This window comes from Drosophila kikkawai, chromosome 3L, assembly GCF_030179895.1.
Source record: "Drosophila kikkawai strain 14028-0561.14 chromosome 3L, DkikHiC1v2, whole genome shotgun sequence".
In the NCBI taxonomy this organism is placed as follows: domain Eukaryota; kingdom Metazoa; phylum Arthropoda; class Insecta; order Diptera; family Drosophilidae; genus Drosophila; species Drosophila kikkawai.
Window position 1 is genome coordinate 34,265,065 of NC_091730.1, and position 21,825 is coordinate 34,286,889.

The 21,825-nt window shown below is 51.9% G+C and overlaps 2 protein-coding genes across 2 annotated transcripts; both read right to left on the reverse strand.

Moving 5' to 3' along the window:
• Positions 1 to 9,062: 9,062 nt before the first annotated feature.
• Positions 9,063 to 10,013, reverse strand: LOC138928460 (uncharacterized). The gene is made up of 3 exons (XM_070285537.1): positions 9,709 to 10,013; positions 9,316 to 9,642; positions 9,063 to 9,250 (listed from the first exon to the last, which is right to left on the reverse strand). The coding sequence occupies exons 1-2, from the start codon at positions 10,011 to 10,013 to the stop codon at positions 9,567 to 9,569; spliced, it is 381 nt and encodes a 126-aa protein (XP_070141638.1). The 3' UTR covers positions 9,063 to 9,250; positions 9,316 to 9,566.
• Positions 10,014 to 15,611: 5,598 nt separating this feature from the next.
• LOC138928615 (uncharacterized) lies at positions 15,612 to 16,247 on the reverse strand. Its single transcript, XM_070285950.1, has 2 exons — positions 16,177 to 16,247; positions 15,612 to 16,119 (listed from the first exon to the last, which is right to left on the reverse strand). The coding sequence occupies exons 1-2, from the start codon at positions 16,190 to 16,192 to the stop codon at positions 15,833 to 15,835; spliced, it is 303 nt and encodes a 100-aa protein (XP_070142051.1). The 5' UTR covers positions 16,193 to 16,247; the 3' UTR covers positions 15,612 to 15,832.
• Between the last annotated feature and the right edge of the window lie 5,578 nt (positions 16,248 to 21,825).

A 21,825-nucleotide genomic window follows, 5' to 3' on the forward strand; every position in this document is an offset into this window, starting at 1 on the left:
TATTATATAAACAAGAAAGGAAGCTAACTTCGGCACGCCGAAGTTTGTATACCCTTGCAGATATTATTTCATTACATTTTACCTATACTTATTATGTTTACAGTTTGACAGTTACAGTTTTGCATTCCCAGCTTTACATTTTGTATACATCTACCGATCGGTTTATATGGCAGCTATATGATATAGTTGTCCGATTTTTATGAAATTTATACCAAAATTCTAGAACAATAAAAAAAGCCTATATCTCAGAGTAGATACAAATACGTTGAAAAACAACGAAGCTATAATTTTTTTCCTATTAATTTCCCGATCGTTCCTATGGCAGCTATATCATATAGTCGTCCGATTTTCATAAAATTTTTACCAAAATTCAGAAATAATATAAAATGGCCATATCTAAAAAATGGTGCAAAAATATTGAAAAACAGCAAAGGTATAATTTTTTTTCTAAAAATTTATCGGACATTTGTATGGCAGCTATATGATATAGTCGTCCGATCCGGCCCGTTCCGACATATATAGCAGTGAGAGTATATAGAAGACTATATGCAAAGTTTCATTCAGATAGCTTTTAAACTGAGGGACTAGTTTGCGTAGAAACGGACAGGTGGACAGACGGACAGACGGACAGACGGACAGACGGACAGACGGACATGGCTAGATCGACTCGGCTGTTGATGCTGATCAAGAATATATATACTTTATAGGGTCGGAAACGTCTCCTTCACTGCGTTGCAAACTTCTGACTGAAATTATAATACCCTGCAAGGGTATAAAAATAATTATTACGAGTCCAATTGGTTCCTAAATTCCCAATCCAGTTTCGACACATAAATAATTTGTATTATATCTTTACAGGAAATTTTTCTTAGATATATACAAAATTCCATTCCGTCTGGCTGTCGGCTTCCTCCGTGCGAAACGGAAGTTTTCTCTGGCAATTATCAGCGGTCTATATAGACAATCCTACGCTGTTCTATTTAAATGCCAAGACAACAGTTTCCAATTCGCCCATCACCAAAGACGGTTTCCACATACTCTGTCCGGCCTTCCTACGGATAATTGGGACTGTCTATAAGTTTACTTCCAAAGCTGACGCTCTCATTATGGGAGCAAACCTTACCAAATAAAACCGAAATTCCGACGTGGCTAGAACTTGATTCTTTTCTTAATAAGCGCCATTGAGCTCTGGAAACTATAAATTCTATTTAACCTCCGACGTTACGCCTCTGTCCGTCCAAACCGACAAAATCCATCGTGGCACCGCAAGTACTAAAATCCTTTTGTACGCCGATTGTTCCCATATCCAAAGGGTGCGATTTGTGTTCTGCATAGAACCATCCAGTGCGTAAATGTCCACGCTTCCTCCAAATGACGATAGAAAATCGGCGCTTAATTTCTGGAGGCAGTGTGACCCGGCTGTCAGCCTCCAATGATCCCGTAAGCGCTCTCTTTCTCTCCCTCTCCCTCCGGTTTTCCAGTCCATAGAGCTTCTAATCCGCTCTCCCAATGCACTATGGTTTTTTTCGCGTTTTTTTTGGCATAAAGTCTAATTTTAAACCTATTGATCTGAAATTGGGTTTGTATACATTTTTTTAGCTTCTATGATGACCTACCAAGTTTCAAATGATTTGGGGTACTATTTCATATAGCTGCCATATAACCGATCTGGCCGATCTGACTGGCCGATCTGACTTATGCCGCTATATGCTCCGAATACACAGCAGCGAAATTTGCTGTATTCGACTGCACCCACCAGTATGCTGCCATATAGCGACACCCACTTAACAGTCCAATGCACGTCTGAAGAACAGCTGCCGTTGGCCCTGTTAGAGCATGGAACGCGGTCCCAATTACCGCCCAAGGTCTTACTAGGAAGCGCCTTAGTGGACACCTCCAGCGACACCAGCACCTTGCATCTGGTGAATCTCAGCGCACAGGAATACCTGCTAGCCGCGCGAATAATAATGGGACAACTGGAACCGGTAGAGTTGCTCGTCACTGCCCCTGACCAGGAGGTATACAAAGCCACCACGTCCCCCGAGGCGGAAGTGCCTGCGGATTTGCCCGTCTAAATGGACGGCAATGGACCGCTTCCAGAGAGTGTTTGCTCAAAGCGACGACGACTCGGGACACACCGATATAACCCGGCATGTCATAGATACGCGTCAGTCGAGGCCTATTAAACAGCCCGTGCGCCTACCGCTGGCCAAGAAGGGCGAGGTGGAACAGCTCGTCGCCGACATGCAGCTTAAGGGCGTGATTCGCCCGTCCACCAGCCCGTGGGCCTCACCGATCGTCCTAGTCAAGAAGAAGGACGGTTCCACCCGGTTCTGTGTGGATTATCGACGCCTTAACGACATCACCGTCAAGGACTCGTATCCCCTACCGAGGATAGAGGACATCTTAACCACTATGCACGGTGCCTGCTGGTTTTCTACGATGGATCTCCAAAGCGGCTACTGGCAGGTGGAGATGGACGAGAACTCCAGGCCTAAGACGGCTTTTACGTGTGAAGCTGGTCTGTTCGAATTCAACGTAATGCCGTTTGGCCTCACCAATGCGCCAGCTACATTCGAACGATTAATGGATGGTTTATTCTCCGGCCCAAATTGGAAATCTACACTGGTTTATCTCGACGACATCATCCTACACTCTCGTACAGCCGAAGATCATCTGGACCACTTGCATCAAGTCTTCGAGAGATTGCAAAGCGTAGGGCTGAAGCTGAGTCCTCGCAAATGCCATTTTTTTCGAACCGAGGTTAATTACCTGGGCCATATTGTGAGCCGAAAGGGACTAACTGCTTGTCCAGAGAAGATTCGAAAAGTCGTCGAATGGCCACCACCTCGGAATAAAACGGAAGTGCGCTCCTTTGTGGGACTATGTTCTTACTACCGCAAGTTTATCTCAGACTTTGCCACGACAGCGCGCCCTCTCCACGAACTGACGGAAGCTAAACGCTTGTTTACATGGTCATCAGCGGCTGACGACGCCTTCAATGCGCTCAAAGTCCGGCTTACAACGCCACCGGTTCTAACGTTTCCCGCTCCCGATGGGTTATTCATTGTAGATGCTGACGCGTCAAACCATGGTGCAGGCGCAGTGCTTAGCCAACAGCAAGACGGTCAGGAGCGCGTACTGGAGTATTACAGCAAGTCCTTTAGTGCTGCGGAGCGCAATTACTAGGCGAGAGCTGCTAGCAGTTGTTCTGTCCACGAAACATTTCCACCACTACCTATATCGCCGGAAATTTCTGCTACGCACGGATCACTCGTGCCTCCGGTGGCTGTTCAACTTTCGGGAACCTGAAGGACAACTATCTCGCTGGATTGAACGACTCCAACATCGCTCTGCCCAATCAAACCGCCGAAACGGTAGCCCGAGCCCTCGTCCTGGAGGTGTTTTGCCGCTTTGATGCTCCCTTTATCCTTCACTCGGATCAAGGCCGAAACTTTGAGTCGGAAGTATTCCAAGCGTGCTTGCGCCTGCTCGACGTGGAAAAGACCCGTACTACGCCCTTGCACCCTCAATCGGACGGGATGGTCGAAAGGTTTAACCGAACCCTCCTGGACTACTTGGCTAAATTCGTCTCCGCAGATCAACGTGATTGGGACCAACTTTTGCCACTAGCCCTGTGGGCGTATCGATCGGCGCCGCATGAGGCAACGGGATTCTCACCGTCGCTACTGATGCTGGGACGCGAGCTCCGACTACCGAGCGAACTGCTGTATGGTCGACCGTCCCCTAGTCCGGAAAGTTATCCGGAGTTCGTGGAAAAATTGCAGGACCGCCTCCGACAAACTCAGCAAATCGGACGACATCACTTAACTGCAGCCGCCAACGTCAACAAGATCCGTTACGATCTGCCATCGCATCCCGTAGAGTTCGTCGTTGGAGAAGAAGTTTGGCTCTACTCCCCCACCCGGCGGGTGGGACGTTGCCCTAAACTACAATCTGACTGGATTGGACCGGTCACCGTCATCCGGCGTCACTCGGACCTAGTGTACGAGTGTTGCATTTTCAATCGGAATGGGCTGGAGGACTATCGATAGATCGATAGAGGTAGGATCTTTAGGACCAGGGGGGGCAGGGATTCAAAAGAGCGAACCGGGAATAGGAAACGGGATTAGGTTAAGGGAATTAAGAGAAAGGGTTTTTACCCTTGGTCTCGGCCGCTGCACCGAAAAAAGAACGGTTCCTAGGTGCGAACTCGGGTGACAGGCGAAGCCTATATAGGGAGGGATAGGCAACATGGAAGCCGGAGTAGCAACGGAAAGTCGAAGTTAAAGCAGCTAATCTCCTGGGCGGCTAGGAATTACCTGAAGAACCGTGGCAGTGAATCAATCGCTGGCCACGGCGATTTTTATTGAAAATTGGTGAAATTATACGGAGAATCTTACCCGCCGCCGACGTTCTGGGGAGGATATATTCTGGAGAGGAGTGAGGGAAATTTTCAAACGAGCCTCTTAGCAGCCGTTGACGGAGCCAGCTATCGAGCCAAACGGGAATCCGGTGAGTCCGTTCCGTTAAGCGCCGTCCGGAACCGGCAGGTTTTCGTATCCATATTTGGGACGTTTATTGGCTCTGCCCCTTCTCCAAAACGACGTGGCCGTGGCTGCGAAGGTCCCTGCTTTCCTCGGGCTTGCCGTCGCCATCAGTCGTCACGATTTCTGGCCACTCCCGCCACCGAAGCCATTTACGGGTCGCCGATAGTGCCTTCTCGTTGCTGCAATAGAATAAAATAATTAGAGTGCTGTTGTTTTTGTTAGGTTAATTTATTTGTCTTACTATAATTGGTTCCGTGTGCTTGTTTCTCCGCGTCTCTTAACTTGGGTCAGGGATTTGTGCAACACGAGTTCTGCAGAATTGAGGAACGGCTTTGAAGAAGTGGATATTCACTGAAGATATACTTACCCATCCCATTTATTTCTCTTGGAGCTCCAGCAGGGATAATAGGTAGAGAGGAAAAGGGAATCTAGCGTACTTCTCCAGCCAGTTTGTGGCTTTTTCCTTAAGCGGACCGCCGCTTCTTCTCCGCTGCCGCAGTCTTGACGCGAGCGCATCCCGGGCTAGGGTGACGTTTCGCCGGGAATGAGTCCATTAGGAACTCTATATTACTCTGCCAATGTTAGCCTTAAGTATCTGAAATTTATAAAGTATTAAACGCCATGAACTTTGAGTAAAAAGTATTTACCTGGGGAGATGGGCCGGCCGTCGAGCCGCCTGGATTAGACTCCGGTCCGCCGGAGATGGGTGGTGCCCCTAGACACACCGGAGGCACCACAGGTTGGGCGGGAGCGTCGTGGCGACTCCATCTATGCCACCATTCCGCAAAAGTTTTTAATTTTTGGTTTGTTTACTTTTGTTTGTTAGAGATGTGTTATCTGTTAGTGAGGAGTTTTGTTGAGACGGCCGATTAATCGGTGTTTTGTTGTGCGGACTGCGGGCATAGGTTCCTACCCCCCCTGGGCATCCACTGAGCTAGTCCGGCATTGCCCAGGGAATATGCAGTTCCGTAACAATATGGCGCCCAATTTAAAAAAAAAATATATATATATCATCGGGATGAGGACGTCTTGTCCAGTCACGTCCTGGACTATCCAGCCTCCACAAACGGTGGCTTGCGAGGCCTATATTACGGCCTGCAATTGCACCTGGGACATGGAGACTGGTGGTCCAGGCGGAGGCATTTTTTTTGTTTATCGTTTTCTTTTGGTTTTTGTCTAGACGGGAGGCTTGTGCCGCAGGAGAGCGGACAATTGCTCCAAGTCACAGCTCACAGCTGTTTTGCTGTGCAGAGGTGGTGGCATCCGGGCGTAGGACGCCGGATTTGCACAGACCCGTGCAGGAAGCACGGATACACTGTGATAAATTAAAAGCTGTGATATAATTGATAGGGATACATGTTAAATTTTTTGTTTATTAACGTAAAGTCGAGTAGTTTTCGTTTGTTAACGTAATTTTGTGCGGATCCTTGGGCTTTCCTGGTGAGGATGGCTTTTGGGATCGCCTTGGAGGTGGGTGTCGTGACCCGCAGGATACACTGCGCGTTGCACGACCACGCCACAGGGTGAACCTCAAGCCGCGTTCGCCAAGGAAAATCCTACGGGATGCTGCGAAGGCCGAAGTCCTTAACTGGCGACTTTCAGCACAGCTGAAAGTTAGTCCAGTTGACGAGCGGCCGGAGTAGAGACGACCGGAAGGAATGTAAGACGCAGGAAATCTGGCACGGAGTCCACCGGCGGTTGATCGGCTCCATCTCCCCTAAGAAGTAAGAAGTAAAGAAAAGTTAGTTGACTGGGTAATAATTTATATATATGGAAAGTTAAATATTTATTGAATTATTTATTTTTGCTTCCTGTTATTTATTTATTTATTTGTGGTTATTTATTTATTTATTTTTGGTTATTTATTTATTTATTTGTGGATTTATTTATTTATTCGTTGTTATTTATTTATTTATTCATCTGGCTTTATTTATTTATTTATATCATTATTATTATTATTTATTTAATTATTACCATATATATTTATTTATTCAGTGTTAGGTGCTTGTTTAGAGATTTGGGTAGTTGTTGTTAAAAATTTGTTAGGTGTTTCAGAATTAGGAGTTAATAATAAAATGGCAGAGGAAAGGCAGGACAGGTACGACCTTAGATCGAAGGGTCCTTCAGCCCAGGAAGAAGAAATGTGGTCCACGGACGCGGAAGGTGCTGCTGGGTACGCGCCGCCGCGGTTCTCAACCGGGTTGGTGAGGACTCCACTGCGACGACGGGCAGAGGAGCAGCCAGAGGAGCCGAAGCAGCTCAAGTCGCTGGAGTTTGAAGCGATCGGGGCAGCAGCTGACAAGCTGTTGGAGGCGGAATCCCCCCCGAAGGAGGTACGCTTCCAGAGTCCTCCTGTGGACTCAACGATCACGTCGGCGGTGAACCTCGCCCTGGCGCAGGCAGCGGAGACGTACCGCAAGTCCCAGGAGGCGGGAATCGGCCAAGGTTTGCGGGACGAGCTGCGGGCGGGCTTCCTGGAGATGATGAATCTGATGAATCAGGTGTTGAGACCGGTAGGTACTCACCATCAGGAGCCGCAGCGGATGCCATCCCAGCAGCAACAGCAGCCTCTGCCAGAGGGACGGCCACAGCAGCCTTGTCCAGAGGGACGGCCACAGCAGCCTTTTCCTATGGGACGACCGACGGAGGGACCCCAAGGCGCTCGTGGAGCCATACCGCGGAGCCACCAGACGGTCAGTGGGCAAGCGGCAAGGACACCTCCGCGTGTTCCACCGAAGCCGCCCAGGAAAGCATCGCACCCGGACGAGACAGTCTGCAGCAGCCCAGGGTGGTCCACCGAAGTCGAGGAGATCCGTCGGGACGAGGGCGGACGTCGGAATTGGCGAGTGGAGGATCGCCGCGCGGGCGAGTTCCAAGATGAGCGGGCGTACGCCAACTGGAACGTAACGGGAAGCAGCGCGCAGTACACCAGGGTGGAGCGCTGGAACATCTCGTTCAGCGGCGAAGACGAGAGAAACCACGTCGAGGGGTTCCTATTCCGCCTGGAGTACCTCCAACGCCAAACTCGTTGTCCGTGGGCTGCAGTTCTGCGAAACTTCCACACGTTGCTGTCGGGACGGGCGTTGGAGTGGTATTGGATCCACGTCCAGCAGCATAGACTGGACCATTGGAGCCAGTTGCGTCGAGCGCTGCTTGACAGGTTTCAGAGCCATGAGACGGAGCACCAAAGGATGCACCTCCTTTTGCAACGGGAGCAGCAGCCAGGAGAAGGCGTAGGCGATTACCTGCACGCCATGCAGACCCTTGCTTCTCGCCTGAAAAAGCCAATGCCAGAGCGGCACTTGGTGAAAGTGATGAAGAAGGGTTTGCGAGAGGGAATCGCGCGTTTTATCTACGCGATGGAGTTGCTCACCGTTGATGAGTTGCGGCAGGAGGCCGTCGAGGTCGAGCGCAGTTTTGGACGCAGGAGCCGCACACCATTCCTTCCAGCGACGCGCTATCCGGCAGGAGAGCGGAACAGGGTCAGCGAGGTGGCGGGACCGGAACCAGATGAGGAGGAGCACCCGCCTGAGGTCGAGGAAGTCCGGGAGAGGCCACGGAATCCATTCCGAGCGGGATTTTGGAACTGCGGAGCGTTGGACCACGGCTTCCGGGATTGTGAGCAGGAGCTGCGGAAAGTGTTCTGCTTCCGCTGTGGAAAGGCCGACACGGTTGCCCCAAAATGCCCGAATTGTGCGGGAAACGGTCGGCTGGGCGATGCGAGAGCGGGAGGAACTCGCCCAGGACGGAAACCCGCGATGTAGGGGAGCCTGCAAGGAAGGAGATAAATACTAATCATCATAATAAAAATATATTAAGGTACTTACCATATGAGGAGCGCATGCGAAGATATATAGAAACTAGGAATAGAATCTTTAAACAGCACCAGCTGTGCGGAATGCGCCAGGTATCCCGAACGGTGCGGAAGACCAGAGATCGGTTTCGGAAGCGTAGGGACAAGCGAAGGGAAGTCGTCGCAGCAGTACAGCGGGGCGGCATCCACGATTCCAGGCCCTTCGCCGCGATAAACATTTTAGGCCAGCAGCTGACGGGTCTATTGGACACCGGAGCGAGTGTCAGTCTGCTCGGCAAAGGCGGTAGGGAACTGGTGGAGGCGTTGGGTGTGCCTGTACAGAGATACTTCTCGGTGGTGCGTACGGCTGCAGGCGAGGATCGTTCGATCATCGGGCGATTGAAGCTACCTGTGGAATACAAAGGGAGGGTAGAGAGTATTCTTTTCTATCTTTGCCCTTACCTTGAGCAGCCGGCATATCTCGGAGTCGACTTTTGGCGAGCGTTTGGCTTGGCTCCGGCCGTAGTGGGAGAAGTACCGACAAACAGCGTGATGAAGGCCGAAGAAATCCACGCCAGGGAAATGGAACACTACGCCGACCAAGAAGACGACGACGAAGAGAAAGTAGATCCCGAATCCTGGTCTCTATCCGAGGCGGAGTCCCGGAAGCTGGAGGAAATCAAGCTGATGTTTCTCACCTTTGAAAAGGATGGCTTAGGAACCACGAGCCTGGAGAAGCATTCAATAGAGCTGGTGGAAGGCGCAAAGGTTTTTAAGGATCGGCCCTATCCGATGTCTCCGGCGAAGCAGTAGGTGGTCGAGGACGAGGTCGACAAGATGCTGGCGCTGGGAGTCATCGAGGAGAGCAAGAGCCCGTGGAGTAACCGGACGACGGTGGTTTCAAAGCCTGGAAAGGACAGGTTCTGTTTGGATGCCAGGAAGCTGAACGAAGTGACCGTCAAGGATGCTTACCCCTTGCCTAGTATCGATGGAATCCTGTCCAGGATCGATCAGACGCACTACATTTCCAGCGTGGATTTAAAATTCGCGTTTTGGCAGATCGAACTGGACGAGAAGAGCAAGGAGTTGACAGCGTTTACGGTTCCTGGTCGGCCCCTGTACCAGTTCCGAGTGATGCCGTTCGGGCTCTGCAATGCGGCGCAGCGGCTGGTGAGACTCATGGACAGAGTAATCCCAGCAGAAATCCGGTCCAACGTGTTCGTCTACTTGGACGACCTGCTCATCCTGGCACCGGACATCGAGACGCACTTCCGGTACCTACGACGAATCGCCGAATGCCTAAGAGAAGCAGGATTGACGATTGGGCTTAGCAAATCGAAATTTTGTTTCAAGTCGTTGACTTACCTAGGCTTCATCGTAGGTGGAGGTCGTCTGCGGATGGATCCAGGAAGGGTGGCTGCGATCCGTAGGATGCCAGAGCCGAGGACGATGAAGGAGGTGCGAGCATTTTTGGGCACGGCTGGCTGGTATCGGCGCTTCGTCAGGAACTTCGCAACGCTGGCAGCACCGCTCACCGAGGCGCTCAAGAAAACCGGGAACACTAAGTTTTCTCTGAGTCCGGAGGCGCAGCTGGCGGTCGAAGCCCTGAAGATGGCTCTAACGACAGCGCCGGTACTAGTCCACGCCGACTTCAAGCGGCACTTTTTCATCCAGTGCGACGCTTCTCACATCGGGGTTGGAGCGGTTCTGTTCCAGAAGGATGTGGACAACCCGGAGCAGCCGATAGCCTTCTTCTCGGCGAAGATGAACAAGCACCAGGTGAATTACACCGTCACCGAGAAAGAGTGCCTGGCAGCGCTCCTGGCGATCCGGAAGTTTCGGCCGTACGTGGAGGGGATGCCATTCACCTGCATCACGGATCATGCCACCTTAAAGTGGTTGATGTCCATGAAGGATCTCTCAGGACGCCTGGCCAGGTGATCTCTGCAGCTCCAGGGATTCAACTTCAACATCGAGCACCGGAAGGGCAGCGAGAACGTGGTGGCAGACACGCTTTCGCGATGCGTGGAGGAGATCGCCGTCGATCCGACAGAGTTGCTGGGTTTCGAGACCACCGAGTTTGCTGGGGATGAGTACCAGGAGTTAGTCCGTGAAGTGGAGGAGAATGCGGATAACTTACCGGATCTTAGGATCGAGGACGGTCTCATCTTCAAGCGAGTCTCCCCGGCAACGCTGGATGACGAAGTGGAAGGATCCGCATGGAAACTTTGGGTACCACAGAGTCTGACCCACAGCCTGGTTGAGCGAGCCCATACGGATCCCAAGGCAGCTCACGGCGGAATGGGGAAGACTCTGGAGATCCTGCGGAGGCAGTTCTACTGGCCTGGGATGGTGTTGCAGATCCGCGAGTTCGTCCGAAGATGTCAGATTTGTAAGGAGTCGAAGGCCCCGAATCACCGGATGATGGTGGGGATCGGAGAGCGGGTACAGACGGAGCGGCCTTTCCAGAAGCTGTACGTCGACTTCCTTGGCAAATATCCGAGGTCGAAGAAGGGACACGCCTGGATCTTCATAGTGGTGGATCATTTCTCCAAATACACGTTCCTCAAGGCGATGAGAGACGCAACCGCTTCAAACGTGGTAGATTTCCTCATTACGGAGGTATTCTATAAGTTTGGAGTGCCGGAGGTGGTGCACTCGGACAACGGTCGGCAGTTCACCTCGAAGATCTTCGAGGAGGCGATGGAGAGCTTCGGGATCCGGCATCTGAAGACCCCGATTTACTCCCCACAGAGCAACGCAGCGGAACGGGTCAACCGGAGTGTCCTAGCAGCGATTCGAGGGTTCCTGGAGAGTGACCATCGGGAGTGGGATGCGTACCTTCCGGAGATCGAGGTGGCCATCAGGAATGCGGTCCATTCAGCAACAGGCGAGGCGCCGTTTTTCACAGTGTTCGGGCATCACATGTTCCTGCATGAGTCCAGCTACAGGCTGGCAAGGAAGCTGCAGTCGATGTGTGACCACGAAATGGCCGGAATGCCGACGGCTGACAAACTCCGGGTGGTACAGGAGAAGGTGCGCAAGAGTCTGGAGACCGCATATGACCACAGTCGCCAGCGATACGACCAGAGGGCCAGAGTCTTCACCGCGAAGCCGGGGCAAGAAGTCTATCGCCGGAACTTTGTCCTCAGCGACTTTGGGAAGCAATTTAATGCGAAGTTCGCAAAAAAGTTCCTAAAAGCCAGGCAATAATGCGTACGAGCTGGAGGATCTGCAGGGCCGAAGTTTGGGCATCTATCACGCCAAGGACATCCGCATCTAACCTGGAAGGGAACAAAGAACACAAAGTATACAAGGACGGAAAGGAGCCTACAACAGCTGATACTTCCCGTAAGGCGTGGGCCCCGCGTTGGGCACCTGACGGAACTGCACGGGAACAATATCCAAATGCTCCCAATGATTTTGTCGAGCCGCCGTGATCCAGTAGCATCTCTCCAAATCCTTGGGTGGTGTTGCATTTTCAATCGGAATGGGCTGGAGGACTATCGATAGATCGATAGAGGTAGGATCTTTAGGACCAGGGGGGGCAGGGATTCAAAAGAGCGAACCGGGAATAGGAAACGGGATTAGGTTAAGGGAATTAAGAGAAAGGGTTTTTACCCTTGGTCTCGGCCGCTGCACCGAAAAAAGAACGGTTCCTAGGTGCGAACTCGGGTGACAGGCGAAGCCTATATAGGGAGGGATAGGCAACATGGAAGCCGGAGTAGCAACGGAAAGTCGAAGTTAAAGCAGCTAATCTCCTGGGCGGCTAGGAATTACCTGAAGAACCGTGGCAGTGAATCAATCGCTGGCCACGGCGATTTTTATTGAAAATTGGTGAAATTATACGGAGAATCTTACCCGCCGCCGACGTTCTGGGGAGGATATATTCTGGAGAGGAGTGAGGGAAATTTTCAAACGAGCCTCTTAGCAGCCGTTGACGGAGCCAGCTATCGAGCCAAACGGGAATCCGGTGAGTCCGTTCCGTTAAGCGCCGTCCGGAACCGGCAGGTTTTCGTATCCATATTTGGGACGTTTATTGGCTCTGCCCCTTCTCCAAAACGACGTGGCCGTGGCTGCGAAGGTCCCTGCTTTCCTCGGGCTTGCCGTCGCCATCAGTCGTCACGATTTCTGGCCACTCCCGCCACCGAAGCCATTTACGGGTCGCCGATAGTGCCTTCTCGTTGCTGCAATAGAATAAAATAATTAGAGTGCTGTTGTTTTTGTTAGGTTAATTTATTTGTCTTACTATAATTGGTTCCGTGTGCTTGTTTCTCCGCGTCTCTTAACTTGGGTCAGGGATTTGTGCAACACGAGTTCTGCAGAATTGAGGAACGGCTTTGAAGAAGTGGATATTCACTGAAGATATACTTACCCATCCCATTTATTTCTCTTGGAGCTCCAGCAGGGATAATAGGTAGAGAGGAAAAGGGAATCTAGCGTACTTCTCCAGCCAGTTTGTGGCTTTTTCCTTAAGCGGACCGCCGCTTCTTCTCCGCTGCCGCAGTCTTGGCGCGAGCGCATCCCGGGCTAGGGTGACGTTTCGCCGGGAATGAGTCCATTAGGAACTCTATATTACTCTGCCAATGTTAGCCTTAAGTATCTGAAATTTATAAAGTATTAAACGCCATGAACTTTGAGTAAAAAGCATTTACCTGGGGAGATGGGCCGGCCGTCGAGCCGCCTGGATTAGACTCCGGTCCGCCGGAGATGGGTGGTGCCCCTAGACACACCGGAGGCACCACAGGTTGGGCGGGAGCGTCGTGGCGACTCCATCTATGCCACCATTCCGCAAAAGTCGTCAATTTTTGGTTTGTTTACTTTTGTTTGTTAGAGATGTGTTATCTGTTAGTGAGGAGTTTTGTTGAGACGGCCGATTAATCGGTGTTTTGTTGTGCGGACTGCGGGCATAGGTTCCTACCCCCCCCTGGGCATCCACTGAGCTAGTCCGGCATTGCCCAGGGAATATGCAGTTCCGTAACAATATGGCGCCCAATTTAAAAAAAAAAATATATATATCATCGGGATGAGGACGTCTTGTCCAGTCACGTCCTGGACTATCCAGCCTCCACAAACGGTGGCTTGCGAGGCCTATATTACGGCCTGCAATTGCACCTGGGACATGGAGACTGGTGGTCCAGGCGGAGGCATTTTTTTTGTTTATCGTTTTCTTTTGGTTTTTGTCTAGACGGGAGGCTTGTGCCGCAGGAGAGCGGACAATTGCTCCAAGTCACAGCTCACAGCTGTTTTGCTGTGCAGAGGTGGTGGCATCCGGGCGTAGGACGCCGGATTTGCATCCCTCGGGCACAGAAGCAGGAAGCACGGATACACTGTGATAAATTAAAAGCTGTGATATAATTGATAGGGATACATGTTAAATTTTTTGTTTATTAACGTAAAGTCGAGTAGTTTTCGTTTGTTAACGTAATTTTGTGCGGATCCTTGGGTTTTCCTGGTGAGGGTGGCTTTTGGGATCGCCTTGGAGGTGGGTGTCGTGACCCGCATGGCGTTGCACGACCACGCCACAGGGTGAACCTCAAGCCGCGTTCGCCAAGGAAAATCCTACGGGATGCTGCGAAGGCCGAAGTCCTTAACTGGCGACTTTCAGCACAGCTGAAAGTTAGTCCAGTTGACGAGCGGCCGGAGTAGAGACGACCGGAAGGAATGTAAGACGCAGGAAATCTGGCACGGAGTCCACCGGCGGTTGATCGGCTCCATCTCCCCTAAGAAGTAAGAAGTAAAGAAAAGTTAGTTGACTGGGTAATAATTTATATATATGGAAAGTTAAATATTTATTGAATTATTTATTTTTGCTTCCTGTTATTTATTTATTTATTTGTGGTTATTTATTTATTTATTTTTGGTTATTTATTTTTTTATTTGTGGATTTATTTATTTATTCGTTGTTATTTATTTATTTATTCATCTGGCTTTATTTATTTATTTATATCATTATTATTATTATTTATTTAATTATTACCATATATATTTATTTATTCAGTGTTAGGTGCTTGTTTAGAGATTTGGGTAGTTGTTGTTAAAAATTTGTTAGGTGTTTCAGAATTAGGAGTTAATAATAAAATGGCAGAGGAAAGGCAGGACAGGTACGACCTTAGATCGAAGGGTCCTTCAGCCCAGGAAGAAGAAATGTGGTCCACGGACGCGGAAGGTGCTGCTGGGTACGCGCCGCCGCGGTTCTCAACCGGGTTGGTGAGGACTCCACTGCGACGACGGGCAGAGGAGCAACCAGAGGAGCCGAAGCAGCTCAAGTCGCTGGAGTTTGAAGCGATCGGGGCAGCAGCTGACAAGCTGTTGGAGGCGGAATCCCCCCCGAAGGAGGTACGCTTCCAGAGTCCTCCTGTGGACTCAACGATCACGTCGGCGGTGAACCTCGCCCTGGCGCAGGCAGCGGAGACGTACCGCAAGTCCCAGGAGGCGGGAATCGGCCAAGGTTTGCGGGACGAGCTGCGGGCGGGCTTCCTGGAGATGATGAATCTGATGAATCAGGTGTTGAGACCGGTAGGTACTCACCATCAGGAGCCGCAGCGGATGCCATCCCAGCAGCAACAGCAGCCTCTGCCAGAGGGACGGCCACAGCAGCCTTGTCCAGAGGGACGGCCACAGCAGCCTTTTCCTATGGGACGACCGACGGAGGGACCCCAAGGCGCTCGTGGAGCCATACCGCGGAGCCACCAGACGGTCAGTGGGCAAGCGGCAAGGACACCTCCGCGTGTTCCACCGAAGCCGCCCAGGAAAGCACCGCACCCGGACGAGACAGTCTGCAGCAGCCCAGGGTGGTCCACCGAAGTCGAGGAGATCCGTCGGGACGAGGGCGGACGTCGGAATTGGCGAGTGGAGGATCGCCGCGCGGGCGAGTTCCAAGATGAGCGGGCGTACGCCAACTGGGACGTAACGGGTAGCAGCGCGCAGTACACCAGGGTGGAGCGCTGGAACATCTCGTTCAGCGGCGAAGACGAGAGGAACCACGTCGAGGGGTTCCTATTCCGCCTGGAGTACCTCCAACGCCAAACTCGTTGTCCGTGGGCTGCAGTTCTGCGAAACTTCCACACGTTGCTGTCGGGACGGGCGTTGGAGTGGTATTGGATCCACGTCCAGCAGCATAGACTGGACCATTGGAGCCAGTTGCGTCGAGCGCTGCTTGACAGGTTTCAGAGCCATGAGACGGAGCACCAAAGGATGCACCTCCTTTTGCAACGGGAGCAGCAGCCAGGAGAAGGCGTAGACGATTACCTGCACGCCATGCAGACCCTTGCTTCTCGCCTGAAAAAGCCAATGCCAGAGCGGCACTTGGTGAAAGTGATGAAGAAGGGTTTGCGAGAGGGAATCGCGCGTTTTATCTACGCGATGGAGTTGCTCACCGTTGATGAGTTGCGGCAGGAGGCCGTCGAGGTCGAGCGCAGTTTTGGACGCAGGAGCCGCACACCATTCCTTCCAGCGACGCGCTATCCGGCAGGAGAGCGGAACAGGGTCAGCGAGGTGGCGGGACCGGAACCAGATGAGGAGGAGCACCCGCCTGAGGTCGAGGAAGTCCGGGAGAGGCCACGGAATCCATTCCGAGCGGGATGTTGGAACTGCGGAGCGTTGGACCACGGCTTCCGGGATTGTGAGCAGGAGCTGCGGAAAGTGTTCTGCTTCCGCTGTGGAAAGGCCGACACGGTTGCCCCAAAATGCCCGAATTGTGCGGGAAACGGTCGGCTGGGCGATGCGAGAGCGGGAGGAACTCGCCCAGGACGGAAACCCGCGATGTAGGGGAGCCTGCAAGGAAGGAGATAAATACTAATCATCATAATAAAAATATATTAAGGTACTTACCATATGAGGAGCGCATGCGAAGATATATAGAAACTAGGAATAGAATCTTTAAACAGCACCAGCTGTGCGGAATGCGCCAGGTATCCCGAACGGTGCGGAAGGCCAGAGATCGGTTTCGGAAGCGTAGGGACAAGCGAAGGGAAGTCGTCGCAGCAGTACAGCGGGGCGGCATCCACGATTCCAGGCCCTTCGCCGCGATAAACATTTTAGGCCAGCAGCTGACGGGTCTATTGGACACCGGAGCGAGTGTCAGTCTGCTCGGCAAAGGCGGTAGGGAACTGGTGGAGGCGTTGGGTGTGCCTGTACAGAGATACTTCTCGGTGGTGCGTACGGCTGCAGGCGAGGATCGTTCGATCATCGGGCGATTGAAGCTACCTGTGGAATACAAAGGGATGGTAGAGAGTATTCTTTTCTATCTTTGCCCTTACCTTGAGCAGCCGGCATATCTCGGAGTCGACTTTTGGCGAGCGTTTGGCTTGGCTCCGGCCGTAGTGGGAGAAGTACCGACAAACAGCGTGATGAAGGCCGAAGAAATCCACGCCAGGGAAATGGAACACTACGCCGACCAAGAAGACGACGACGAAGAGAAAGTAGATCCCGAATCCTGGTCTCTATCCGAGGCGGAGTCCCGGAAGCTGGAGGAAATCAAGCTGATGTTTCTCACCTTTGAAAAGGATGGCTTAGGAACCACGAGCCTGGAGAAGCATTCCATAGAGCTGGTGGAAGGCGCAAAGATTTTTAAGGATCGGCCCTATCCGATGTCTCCGGCGAAGCAGAAGGTGGTCGAGGACGAGGTCGACAAGATGCTGGCGCTGGGAGTCATCGAGGAGAGCAAGAGCCCGTGGAGTAACCGGACGACGGTGGTTTCAAAGCCTGGAAAGGACAGGTTCTGTTTGGATGCCAGGAAGCTGAACGAAGTGACCGTCAAGGATGCTTACCCCTTGCCTAGTATCGATGGAATCCTGTCCAGGATCGATCAGACGCACTACATTTCCAGCGTGGATTTAAAATTCGCGTTTTGACAGATCGAACTGGACGAGAAGAGCAAGGAGTTGACAGCGTTTACGGTTCCTGGTCGGCCCCTGTACCAGTTCCGAGTGATGCCGTTCGGGCTCTGCAATGCGGCGCAGCGGCTGGTGAGACTCATGGACAGAGTAATCCCAGCAGAAATCCGGTCCAACGTGTTCGTCTACTTGGACGACCTGCTCATCCTGGCACCGGACATCGAGACGCACTTCCGGTACCTACGACGAGTCGCCGAATGCCTAAGAGAAGCAGGATTGACGATTGGGCTTAGCAAATCGAAATTTTGTTTCAAGTCGTTGACTTACCTAGGCTTCATCGTAGGTGGAGGTCGTCTGCGGATGGATCCAGGAAGGGTGGCTGCGATCCGTAGGATGCCAGAGCCGAGGACGATGAAGGAGGTGCGAGCATTTTTGGGCACGGCTGGCTGGTATCGGCGCTTCGTCAGGAACTTCGCAACGCTGGCAGCACCGCTCACCGAGGCGCTCAAGAAAACCGGGAACACTAAGTTTTCTCTGAGTCCGGAGGCGCAGCTGGCGGTCGAAGCCCTGAAGATGGCTCTAACGACAGCGCCGGTACTAGTCCACGCCGACTTCAAGCGGCACTTTTTCATCCAGTGCGACGCTTCTCACATCGGGGTTGGAGCGGTTCTGTTCCAGAAGGATGTGGACAACCCGGAGCAGCCGATAGCCTTCTTCTCGGCGAAGATGAACAAGCACCAGGTGAATTACACCGTCACCGAGAAAGAGTGCCTGGCAGCGCTCCTGGCGATCCGGAAGTTTCGGCCGTACGTGGAGGGGATGCCATTCACCTGCATCACGGATCATGCCAGCTTAAAGTGGTTGATGTCCATGAAGGATCTCTCAGGACGCCTGGCCAGGTGATCTCTGCAGCTCCAGGGATTCAACTTCAACATCGAGCACCGGAAGGGCAGCGAGAACGTGGTGGCAGACACGCTTTCGCGATGCGTGGAGGAGATCGCCGTCGATCCGACAGAGTTGCTGGGTTTCGAGACCACCGAGTTTGCTGGGGATGAGTACCAGGAGTTAGTCCGTGAAGTGGAGGAGAATGCGGATAACTTACCGGATCTTAGGATCGAGGACGGTCTCATCTTCAAGCGAGTCTCCCCGGCAACGCTGGATGACGAAGTGGAAGGATCCGCATGGAAACTTTGGGTACCACAGAGTCTGACCCACAGCCTGGTTGAGCGAGCCCATACGGATCCCAAGGCAGCTCACGGCGGAATGGGGAAGACTCTGGAGATCCTGCGGAGGCAGTTCTACTGGCCTGGGATGGTGTTGCAGATCCGCGAGTTCGTCCGAAGATGTCAGATTTGTAAGGAGTCGAAGGCCCCGAATCACCGGATGATGGTGGGGATCGGAGAGCGGGTACAGACGGAGCGGCCTTTCCAGAAGCTGTACGTCGACTTCCTTGGCAAATATCCGAGGTCGAAGAAGGGACACGCCTGGATCTTCATAGTGGTGGATCATTTCTCCAAATACACGTTCCTCAAGGCGATGAGAGAAGCAACCGCTTCAAACGTGGTAGATTTCCTCATTACGGAGGTATTCTATAAGTTTGGAGTGCCGGAGGTGGTGCACTCGGACAACGGTCGGCAGTTCACCTCGAAGATCTTCGAGGAGGCGATGGAGAGCTTCGGGCTCCGGCATCTGAAGACCCCGATTTACTCCCCACAGAGCAACGCAGCGGAACGGGTCAACCGGAGTGTCCTAGCAGCGATTCGAGGGTTCCTGGAGAGTGACCATCGGGAGTGGGATGCGTACCTTCCGGAGATCGAGGTGGCCACCAGGAATGCGGTCCATTCAGCAACAGGCGAGGCGCCGTTTTTCACAGTGTTCGGGCATCACATGTTCCTGCATGAGTCCAGCTACAGGCTGGCAAGGAAGCTGCAGTCGATGTGTGACCACGAAATGGCCGGAATGCCGACGGCTGACAAACTCCGGGTGGTACAGGAGAAGGTGCGCAAGAGTCTGGAGACCGCATATGACCACAGTCGCCAGCGATACGACCAGAGGGCCAGAGTCTTCACCGCGAAGCCGGGGCAAGAAGTCTATCGCCGGAACTTTGTCCTCAGCGACTTTGGGAAGCAATTTAATGCGAAGTTCGCAAAAAAGTTCCTAAAAGCCAGGCAATAATGCGTACGAGCTGGAGGATCTGCAGGGCCGAAGTTTGGGCATCTATCACGCCAAGGACATCCGCATCTAACCTGGAAGGGAACAAAGAACACAAAGTATACAAGGACGGAAAGGAGCCTGCAACAGCTGATACTTCCCGTAAGGCGTGGGCCCCGCGTTGGGCACCTGACGGAACTGCACGGGAACAATATCCAAATGCTCCCAATGATCCTGTCGAGCCGCCGTGATCCAGTAGCATCTCTCCAAATCCTTGGGTGGTGTTGCATTTTCAATCGGAATGGGCTGGAGGACTATCGATAGATCGATAGAGGTAGGATCTTTAGGACCAGGGGGGGCAGGGATTCAAAAGAGCGAACCGGGAATAGGAAACGGGATTAGGTTAAGGGAATTAAGAGAAAGGGTTTTTACCCTTGGTCTCGGCCGTTGCACCGAAAAAAGAACGGTTCCTAGGTGCGAACTCGGGTGACAGGCGAAGCCTATATAGGGAGGGATAGGCAACATGGAAGCCGGAGTAGCAACGGAAAGTCGAAGTTAAAGCAGCTAATCTCCTGGGCGGCTAGGAATTACCTGAAGAACCGTGGCAGTGAATCAATCGCTGGCCACGGCGATTTTTATTGAAAATTGGTGAAATTATACGGAGAATCTTACCCGCCGCCGACGTTCTGGGGAGGATATATTCTGGAGAGGAGTGAGGGAAATTTTCAAACGAGCCTCTTAGCAGCCGTTGACGGAGCCAGCTATCGAGCCAAACGGGAATCCGGTGAGTCCGTTCCGTTAAGCGCCGTCCGGAACCGGCAGGTTTTCGTATCCATATTTGGGACGTTTATTGGCTCTGCCCCTTCTCCAAAACGACGTGGCCGTGGCTGCGAAGGTCCCTGCTTTCCTCGGGCTTGCCGTCGCCATCAGTCGTCACGATTTCTGGCCACTCCCGCCACCGAAGCCATTTACGGGTCGCCGATAGTGCCTTCTCGTTGCTGCAATAGAATAAAATAATTAGAGTGCTGTTGTTTTTGTTAGGTTAATTTATTTGTCTTACTATAATTGGTTCCGTGTGCTTGTTTCTCCGCGTCTCTTAACTTGGGTCAGGGATTTGTGCAACACGAGTTCTGCAGAATTGAGGAACGGCTTTGAAGAAGTGGATATTCACTGAAGATATACTTACCCATCCCATTTATTTCTCTTGGAGCTCCAGCAGGGATAATAGGTAGAGAGGAAAAGGGAATCTAGCGTACTTCTCCAGCCAGTTTGTGGCTTTTTCCTTAAGCGGACCGCCGCTTCTTCTCCGCTGCCGCAGTCTTGGCGCGAGCGCATCCCGGGCTAGGGTGACGTTTCGCCGGGAATGAGTCCATTAGGAACTCTATATTACTCTGCCAATGTTAGCCTTAAGTATCTGAAATTTATAAAGTATTAAACGCCATGAACTTTGAGTAAAAAGTATTTACCTGGGGAGATGGGCCGGCCGTCGAGCCGCCTGGATTAGACTCCGGTCCGCCGGAGATGGGTGGTGCCCCTAGACACACCGGAGGCACCACAGGTTGGGCGGGAGCGTCGTGGCGACTCCATCTATGCCACCATTCCGCAAAAGTCGTCAATTTTTGGTTTGTTTACTTTTGTTTGTTAGAAATGTGTTATCTGTTAGTGAGGAGTTTTGTTGAGACGGCCGATTAATCGGTGTTTTGTTGTGCGGACTGCGGGCATAGGTTCCTACCCCCCCTGGGCATCCACTGAGCTAGTCCGGCATTGCCCAGGGAATATGCAGTTCCGTAACACGAGATACGCTTGCCCGGGAAACGTGCCACGCGAACTGTCCATGTTAACCGCATGGCACCATACCGAGACCCAAATCCACCGATACTCGGCCAGGAGGCTCGAGTCTGAGGAGGGGGTAATGTAACGAAAGCCGCCCAAATAGAGCTTTCGATCCTCAAGCCAGTTGGCAGCGCGAGCAGCTGCGCAATAAGGCACAGAACTAAAAACGAGCTAAGTTGCGCAATCCTGAAAATCTGACAGCCAGGATGCCTGGTCTCTCTGATTCTTCTCTTGTTCTTACGTTGATTTCCTGAAAACAACACGCCGATTTGGCAAATAATAAAAGAAAAGCTACGAAATACACCACCTACACGTGTGTTGTATTGTGAGGCTTCGACGGGGCGATTGGCGCTGCTGAGTTCTCGGCAGACACACCTTAGATAAAAGTTCCGCTCGGCTTTCAGTAGTGATCTCGGCCGGCACCTCCATAGACGCGGCCGAGATTCGTTACAATATATTAGATACTCGATAACAAAATACGGTTTTAATGAAGAAAATTTTAATTGAAAAGTATATTAGCCAGTTCATTAGAGCGCGAAACTCAAAGAGGTCTCGCAATGAGAATTTTATTCTTATATAATTTCGATGGTTTTTGAACTAAGAAAAATATTAGAAAATTTGGAAAAATAATATGTTTTCGGTGGCAAGATTATTGCTTGTA